Below are 10,033 nucleotides of genomic sequence, written 5' to 3'. Positions count from 1 at the left end.
TACAGATGGGAACTGGAAACACAGGAACTCTAGGACAGATGAACCCCTCAGGACCAGCGGTGACAGTGGTGAGACTGGGAGGGGAGGGAAGGTAGAGAGGGGGAATAGATACAAGGATCTACATATAACCTCCTCTCTGGGGGATGGGCAACAGAAGGATGGGTGAAGGGAGACGCCGGGCAGTGTAAGATAAGGTATAATAATAATTTATAAAGTATTAAGGGTTCATAGTGAAGCGGGGCTGGGAAGGAGGGGGAGGGGAAAAGGAAAATGAGGAGCTAATTCCAGGAACCCAAGAGGAAAGTGAATTTTGAGAATGATGAGGGCAACAAATGTATAAGTGTGCTTTACACAATTGATGTATGTATGGATTGTGAAGAATTATATGAGCCTCAGTAAAACAATTTAAAAAAAAAAAGAAGGACTGTATGAGCCCCCAAAATGGTTATAAAATAAAGGAAAATGATTAAGGAACTGGATACATTAAAAGTGATTAAGGAATTGGATACACTGGAAAGTGATTAAAGAAGTACAATATTGGTGAAAGAATAGAAAATTGATAATGTGGAAAGAATGGAGAGTCTAGAAAATATTCAAATATACATGAACTCTGTTTGTGATAAGGGTGGCACTGCAGGAGGAAAACATGTTTAAGAAAGGATTATGAGCCAATTAGAAATCCATGTAAGAATACAAAGCTTGACCCCTTCATCACATCAGATGCAGAAATAAATTGCACAAGAATTGAACAAGTATATAAAAAAACAATTAAACTTCTAAAAAAATGTGTAAAAGAGTATTTTCATGATCTTTACTAATAAAACTCTTTTAAAATGAAGATAAGAAGCTTCAAGTATGTGCAAAAAATTAATGGATTCATATTCATTAAAATTAGAACTATGGCTCATTAAAATTTATTATAAGATATGATGATAAAAAAATAATAATTTATAAATTATCAAGGGTTCAGGGGGAAGGGGAAGTGGGGAGGGAGGGGGAAAATGAGCTGACACCAAGGGCTCAAGTGGAAAGCGGGTGTTGTGAGAATGATGAAGTCAACATATGTACTAATGTGCTGGACACAAATGATGTATGTACGGATTGTGATGAGTTGTATAAGCCACAAATAAAATGACTATTTAATAAAAAATTATTAATTGTGAAAACAAAATGGCAAATGTTGAACACCCCAGATAAGACATATGTATTTACACAAAAGTCATGGTCACATGATTTGTAGTATCATTACGGGTTATAGTCAGTGATTAGAAACAAATCACTGCCAGTAGTTATATGGGTCAATATATTTTCATGTGATCTTTTTATGGGATACTTTACATGAAAGTATGATTGAAGCACTGTTGTAAACAATGACTTGGAATACAACATAATATAGAGTCAAAGAAGTAAGACGAAACAGAATATACTGAAAGATAAAGTTTAAAAAATGGCAAATAAAGGTTGGAAACAAGATGACCTCCTAGTGACACACTCTGTCTAATTCCTCTATAATAGATACTGGAAAAATTGAGTGACATACATGGAGATGATAATCCTTGAGCAAAAGACAAGAGTATAAATAATTGGATTAAAAGTGATGAGAAGGGAGGCAGAGTTAAAAACAGTGACGGAGGAGTTAGATGGAGCAGGGCTCTCTACTGCATCTGGCCATTTTGAGACACCAAAGGCAGCATCCAGGGGCCAAGGAGAAACCAGGGCAACAGAGAGAGAGCCCCTCCTCCTCTCTCACCTGAGCAGATCACAGAGGCCGTGTTTCCCTGGGCACACTCAGGAAGCCCCAGGACAGTCACAGGGCAATTCCACAAAAACGACTCGAGTCCTGAGCAGTGAAATCTGTGCTTCAAGATCTGCTCCCTTCCTTCCTGAGAGGATGCTCGTGGGGTGGAGACTGCGACTCCACACTTCAGTTGATGACAGACGACATTGGCATTGGCCATGCTCCAGTGGGAGGCACAGAGTGGCCTCCAGACTCCAGAAATATTCATCTCCACTTGTCCCTCACACTGGGCGTTGCCATTTTTAATGAGCCGGACTTCTGTGTATTCTGGTGGAAGAAGATGAATTTCAGCAACATGTGTTTTCTTACCCCAAGAGAATATGAAGGCAAATTAAAGATCTCCTGTGAGTCTCACCTGAACAGACAATGTGTACAGTTTTACTGTGGGGACAAGTGTCTCTGGGACAGGACACTCTGGGACAGAGCCAGAGCTCAGCTTCCTCTCCCTTACACTGGAATTCCTCATTCCAGACCTTTCTATTGGCATCACTCAAGGGCACTTCCCCCAGGACAGATGCAACTTTGCCGCACCCCAGCTCTGCACAGATGACCTGGGCAGTGAGGAGTGTAAAATTGACATGAGACACTGGAGTCCAGTCCTCTCCTGAATTCACTTCCACTTGCCCCGAGCAGGGTCCATGCCCTCCAACCAGATGCATAAATCCTAAGGGAGGAGAAACAAACACCGTGAGTGTTCATGATCCTGCCTTGGCTTTTGGTAAAGAGATTACAGGTTATGATGTGAAAACTCCTTTTCTTAGTGGTGGGGCATGGGGCAGAATTCTAATGTTAATGCAAAAAAATGAGAACCAAGTGAATAATTTCTGAAGAACTATCCAAGAAGATTTGAAAACATTGGTTTAGAATGACTGGCTGGAACATGCTTTGGGAAGTATATTTTGAGAAAAAATGAATTCTTAATATAGGGGTATGGAACCTTCAGGGAACAAGGAAATTCCACAGTAAGAGGGCATTGACACTTGATTGCAGAGGTATGAAATACAGGAGTAATTTAGAGGCTAAAGCAAATTTTAAAAAGTGTGGGTAGTGAGGGGGCATGGACTAGGAGAGGGTGGAGACCTATTGGATAAGGTTAAAAGGTTATTCTGAGCTGCTGGGGCTAGAATTCTGACTATATCTCTTTCCTTTCCTATCCTCTGGCACTGGAGATAGGAAAAATCATAAAATGTGGTTATGTAAATACATGTCAAATTGCTGACAAAAAGATGACTGAAGAAAAGAAATACAGCCAGTGTAGGGAAACAATGACCTCTTTCCCCTAGGAGAGTTACTTGGGTACAAAGACTGATTAAACCTTGAGTGTGTGACTCTTTGTATGCCAGGACTATTTGTGTCAGGAACTTGGCACAAATGCTGAGTGATAAGGAAATTCCTTGTCACAAACAACAGGAATCTCCTTTAGGTCTGAATGTGCTCTTATGTGACAATGTTTGTTACCTATGAACCATGAGAACATCTTAGTCTGAAGGCACTGTGCTCTAAATAGCCCCTGAGTTTGAATTTTTGTAAGCTTCCTCCTTCAATGTGCAAATAAAATCTGGCAGTCGGAGTAGCTCAAGAGGCCTGCTCTCCTTTGAATATCTCTCTTTCCCTCATGACTCAATCTCATGTCTTGAGTAGTTATTCTGTGCATCCCAGTTAGCTTCCTGCTGCCTGGATTTCTACAAGATAATCCACTTTTATAATTTAACATTTTATTTTTTCAGGCAGTTTTTGATGGTGAAATATTCCACAAATTTTTTAGGTGTTCTCATCAGAAAGCATGTTATAGAATCTCAGCGATATAGAATTGTTGTAGATTGGTGAGCTTGGATATCTATCTTGAAACCCTAGGAATGTCTTTCAACCTGTGAGTCAGTTCTCAATGAAATTATATGAGTCAAGTGAACTTGTGGATTATGTCCTACCAGAGGCTTTTCTTACAAATATGGGATGTGTGACAGTAATTGATGTGTTTTAATTCTATAATTTGCATTTGAATGAAGCTCTTAGCAAAGAATATTGAAAGTATAAGGGACTGCCAGGGAATATATAAACATCTCTTAGAGTAAGTACTGCCAGAATGTTATTTAGAAGCAAGGATTGCAAAACTTCATCTCACACACTTTGGACATGTTACCAGGAGATACCAGGCCCTAGAAAAGGACATAATGCTTGGTAAAGATTTCTAAATTGCATGTCTCAATATAGATAAAATATATAAATATTTTGGAAATTTTCTATTGAACAAATTTTTGATGCATTTCAGCATTGTCTACTGAAAACCAGTGACATCACTATGGGGTACAGTGATGTAGACCACATTGGGTGACACTGTCAGAGGAATGACACCAAAATGGCTGTCTACAGAGGAGAAGTCAAGATGGCTTTCAGGTAGAATCATTACCTGGTGCTCCTGTTATTAGATCAGAAAATTAAGAGGTAAGGAGGCCAATATTGGGGAACTGGGTGCTAAAAATACATTCAGTATACTAAGATCTGGTTCAGACTACCCCCTGTGATTTTTGCCCAGGGAGCGAATTAAGCACTGGCTGTAACACTGTAAATTCACTGAGTCTGCCCTCGGGCTCTGCTAAACCCTCACCAGGTTCAGCGGGACAGCATCCGTCACCCCTTCCTGTGCACAAGATCTGAGACGCACAGTGCGTGCAGTAATTTACCCAAGCTGCTGTCTAAAGGTGGTCATAATCCCAGGCTCTCGAAGAGCCTCTGAGAACTGGCCACATGACCTCATACCATAGTTCCCCTTTGTGCTATCCTCCCCACACCTGAATTTTTGGGCTTTGCATCTCCCCTCCCCAACCAGGAATGGAGTGATTACATTGGTCATCTCATTTCCTCCCTCTCCAGCTCTGCCCCTGCCAGCATGGGTCACAATAGATAATTAGACACTAATTTTCAGCAATTGAAGAACCCTTGGGATATTTACCCTTGGCAGAATGCAGACCCCTGTAGCACAGCCTTCAAAGCTATGCATGAGAGAACCAGGAGTGGCACAGAAGTGCAGCCAGTGAAAATTCAGATCCAGTTGGCCCCCCAACCACTCAGCTAATCTGGTCCCCCTTCCCTGGAGGACAGCAGGGCATAGTCCCAATACCAGGACACCCCACAAGCCCATTATACAATTGAAAACCAATCGATCACAAGGATAAATCTATAACCCCCTCCCAGGTGGATGAATAAGGAAAAGTGGGTGAGGCATGACAAAGGACTATGTAAGATATGGAAATAATAATCTATAACTTATCAAGCGTTCATGAGAGAGGATGGGAGGGGGAGCTCAAGTGGGAAGAGAATGCTTTGAAAATGATGATGGCAGCATATGTACAAATGTGCTTGACACACTGGATGAATATGGATTGTGATAAGAGATGTAAGAGCCCCCAATAAAGGTATTTGAAAACAAAACAAAAAAACCAAACAAACAAAACAACAACAAAAATGCTTTCAATCCAGACTGTGTTCCTTTGTATAACTTTGAACGTAAGCCACCAGAAACCTGGTCATTTAGCATAACATTAACATAACAAGACAGAACTCATATCCTCAGAGCACAGCTTTGGATTTTAATGTAACAAAACAGGAAAAGCTAACAGGGGCTGAAAGTCAAAGTCAAAGTAAAAAACTGGTTCTACCAGGTTTTGGTTCCACAGAGCGTCTTTGAAAGATTAAATAGTTGCCAGAGAGTCCAGACCAGGCTTGTGCCCAGTCTGCAGGACTTCCCCAATCAAGCCCAGTGTCATGTATACAGTCACTGGCCTCAGCCCACTCTTATCCTTCCTACCAACGCTGGCCAATGAGTTGCCATGGCACCTCACCTATACAGTAGTCTTACCCACCACAATAGTAGGTCATAGGTAGTCCCCCAAACTACTCTGACCATTCTCACAGAGAGAGCTCAGGGCCCCTCGGTCTCATTGGAATATGGTGACAAGTTCTGCCAAAATGACACACAGACAGCAATATACCTCAACACCCTCAACAAGAAAACAAGAAAAACAAAACACAACAGTGGAGGAAGTTCTAAACTGAATAACACTCATGGAAGAAATAAATGTTGATCTGCCACAAAAAGATATCTTCAGAATGCTGCTTGGAGTAATACAGGATATGAGGGAAGCAAGGCAGAAAAAGGATGCAATGAAAGAGGAGATGAAGTCCATGATGGACGGGATGAAGTCCACACACCAAAGAGAAATATAAGAACTAATGGATGAGGTAACAGAGGCAAAAAAACAAGATAACCAACCTCACTAACACACTAGAAGAGATGGAGAATCATACCAGCAATCTTGCAGACAATCAGGCAGACTTCAACACAATGGCTAAGACAGTCAAACAGGATAATCAGAGGTGCAAGGAAATCTGAGAACAATGCAGATGCTATGAAGAGTAACAATAATTGAATAATTGGTCTACCAGAACAAGACACAATGAAGAAGTCAACAGCTAAATTATTGAGGGAATTCCTGAAAGCAAACTTTCCCACCATAATGAATGCAAGTCAAGAGGCCGACGTTCATACAGGAAGCAGAGAGGATACCAATGAGACTAACTCCCAGGAAGAACTCACAAAGGCATATAATAGTTAAATTATCCAACTTTGAGGAAAAAGAAAATGTTAAGAGCAGCAAGAGAAAAAAAGGCAGTCATATACAATAGTGCTCAGTAAGAACAAGCTCAGACCTATCAGCAGATACCATGAAGAGGAGGAAAGAGTGGAGTAAAATCTTCCGAAAGCTGACAGAAAAAAATGCTAACCTGAGATTCTTCTACCCTGCCAAACTCTCTATTAAGATAGACAATGAGGCAAGAGTCTTCACAGACAAGGACAAACTCAAAGAATACACCATAAGACACCCAACCCTGCAGAAAATCCTTGCCCACTCACTGCTGTCAGAAGACCAACATCCATCATGCACAAGTAGGAGACCACCATATAGCGCAACTGAATCCAGAAGTCTGAAGCTGAAAACAATTATCAAGATAACATTGCCTCAAAGAGAAAAGAAGGCAAGAGTGACGCTCCCCACATCAACACAGCACACTGATATGAAGAGAGATAGGAAAACACCCAACCCCAAAAGTCTGAGATGACAGCAACAAATCCACAGATGGTGGTAATAACTCTGAATGTCAATGAACTGAATTCTTCCATTAGAAGACAAAAGTTAGCATATAGGCTCATAAAACATAACCCATCAATCTGTTCCCTACAAGAAACATGTAACACTTGCAGACAAAAACAGACTAAGAATAAAAGGTTGGTGGAAAATATACCAGGCAAATGACAACTTTAAAAAAGCAGGGGCTTTAATCCTAATCTCAGACAAAATTGACCTCAAGTGCAAACAATAATAAGAGACAAGGATGGGCACTATGTAATGATCAAAGAATCAGTAGACCAGGAATCAGTGAGCATAATAAATATACATGCACCTAATGAGAGATATGCAAAATTTTTCAAAATATTCAGAAGATGAAAACAGAAATCACAGACTCAACACTCATAGGCGGTGTGGTAGTTACATAACTGGTGTCAATTTGGGACTTGAGAGGATTAAGAGTGAAGGGGTGGAGTCCAGTCTGTCAATCGGGTCATAGCCAATGAGGGCTCTGTGTGGGCATGGCCTTCTGAGAATTCTGGGAACTCCAGCATTTTCCTCCCTGGAGGCAGGAGACACACTCTCTCTCTGCTCACTCCCTCAGAGACTCTCTCCTGACAAGACACTTGAACCTATGCTGATGGTAGCAAGAGCTCTTAACCCAGAAAAACCATGTAGAGACCCCTGACAGTGCTGAGATGATTACAATACCACTGGATCTACAAGACTTCCCTCCCACTGGTCTGTGATCTTCCTGAATTCTGCATCACTACATGTGTTTCGTGAGTCTCAAGAGGACTTTATAGATTTGTATGGGACATATGGGCCAATATTGGACTTATGGACTTGATCTCAACTGGGCTGGGATGTTTTCTCAATATTAAATTGCTCTTGTATAGAAAACTCTTTCTCATATACATATGAGTATTTATGAATTTGTTTCTCTAGTCCACCTGGATTAACACAGTAGGCGACTTTAATACACCACTATCAGAGAAAGATAGATCACCAGGAAAGAAGCTCATCAACGAGGCTACAGATCTAAACAGTACAATTAGGCAACTGGCCCTGATAGACATTTATAGACCTCTCCATCCAAAAGCAAAAAAAGAAATTCATTCTTTTCAAGTGCACATGCTCAATTTTGAAAATAGACAACATGGTGGGACACAAGTCAAGTCTTAGTAAATTCAAACACATAGAGGTCACTCAGACCTCCCTCTTGGACTACTACACCATAAAGCCAGATATCAACAAAAGGACAACCAGTAAAACAAGGGCAAGCACTCGGAGGATGAATAATGATCTTCTGAGACATGAATGGGTACTGGCCTAGATTAGAGAGGAAATTAGAAACTAATGAGAATGACAACACAACATACCCAAACCGGTGGGATACAGCAAAAGCAGTCATCTAAGGAAGTTTGATAGCAATTAACGCATATATGAAAAAGGAAAAAAGACTTATGACTGATATGCTATCACAAAACCTGCAGCAACTAGAACAGAGTCAACAGAACAACCCCTCCAATAGCAAAAGAAATGATATTAAAAAAATCCAGGCAGAATTAAATGAGTGGGAAGACAAGAGGACAGTGCAAAGAAATCAATGCAGCAAAAAGCTGGTTCTTTGAAGGGATCAACAGAATCAACAGACTGCTGGCAAACCTAAGGAAAGGAAGGAGCAAGCATCAATAGCCAGGATGAGGAATGACACTGGGGAAATCACAATGGACCCAAGGAGATTGAAAGGATAATCACAAAGTACTATGAAAGTCTGTATTCTAATGAATTGAAGAACATGGAAGAAATAGAAAAACAATCTTGTAAAAACAATCTCTCCCTAGATTATCCCAGATAGGGGCCAAGAACCTCAACAAACCCATAGCAAAAACAGAAATAGTTATAGTTATCAAGGAACTTCCAATGAAAAAAGTTCCCAGAACAGATGGCTTCACAGGAGAATTGTACCAGGCATTTAGGGAAGAGATGACACCAATCCTCCACAAAATATTTCAGAGCATAGAAAAGATGGCAAACTTCTATACTCATTCTAAGAAGCCAGTTAAACTTTGATATGCAAACAGGACAAGGATCCCACAGGAAGAGAGTACTACAGACTGATAGCACTAATCAACATATATGCAAAATTTTTAAACAAAATATTGGTAAACAGAATATAAAAGTATATAAAACATCATCCATCATGATCAGGTGGGATTTATTTCAGGGATGTGGGATGGGTCAATATCTAAAAGTCCATCAACATGATCCATCACATTGATAAGAAAAGGGATAAAAATCACATGATAATATTTATAAATGCTGAAAAAGCATTTGACAACATCCAACACCCATTTCTAATTAAGACACTCAAGAAGATTGAAATGGAAGGAAAATTCCTCAGTTAATACAAGCTATTTACAAAAAGCCAAAAGGCAATATCATAGTCAATGGAGAGAAGACGAAAACCATCCCACTGAAAAAAGGGACCAACCAAGGATGTTCCTTGTCCCCACTTCTATTCAACATGGTCCTACTTAACAACATAAGGCAGTGGAAGGACATTAAAGCTACCCATCTGGGAGAGGAGTTGAAATTACCGCTATTTTCAGACTATACATGGAAAACTCCAAAAGCTCCACAACAGTACTGGCAACAATCAAGGAATATGGAAGAGTGGCAGGATACCAGATGACAAACAGAAGTCTATTGGTCTGCTATATATATTGGACAACACCATGGAAGATGAGACCAAGAAGGCATACCCTTCACAACCTACTAGAACAAAGTGAAATATCTAACCCCAAACCCCAAAAGACCTATACAAGGAAAACTACAGAACCCTACCACAAAAAACCAAAAGCCACCTCCAGAAATGGAAGAACATCCCATACTCTCAGATCAGAAGATGCAATATTGTAAAGATGTCAACCTTACCCAAGGCACTGTATAAGTTTAGTGCTATCCTGATTCAAATACCAAGTCTTCTTCAAAGAATTGGAAAAACTGACCACAAATTTCATATGGAGAGGGAAGGAGCCCAGGATTATCAGAGAACTCTTTAAGAAGAAGGACAAAGTTGGATGGCTTACTTTACCTGACTTTA

General features: G+C 40.3%; 1 protein-coding gene across 1 annotated transcript in view; it reads right to left on the bottom strand.

Annotated features, from left to right (window-relative positions):
- LOC105979104 (antigen WC1.1-like) overlaps positions 1-10,033 on the bottom strand; it is a 74,297-nt gene that overhangs the window by 16,443 nt on the left and 47,821 nt on the right. Inside the window, exons 3-4 of the mRNA XM_045295995.1 lie at positions 2,154-2,462; positions 1,751-2,065 (exon numbers count right to left, since the gene is read on the bottom strand). Coding sequence (XP_045151930.1) covers positions 1,751-2,065; positions 2,154-2,462 — 624 coding nt within the window. The remainder of the gene's footprint in view (positions 1-1,750; positions 2,066-2,153; positions 2,463-10,033) is intronic.

Source organism: Echinops telfairi, unplaced genomic scaffold, assembly GCF_000313985.2.
Source record: "Echinops telfairi isolate 266 unplaced genomic scaffold, ASM31398v2 ScPeMD7_7356;HRSCAF=8355, whole genome shotgun sequence".
In the NCBI taxonomy this organism is placed as follows: Eukaryota; Metazoa; Chordata; class Mammalia; order Afrosoricida; family Tenrecidae; genus Echinops; species Echinops telfairi.
This window is presented reverse-complemented; position numbering and strand designations above follow the sequence as displayed.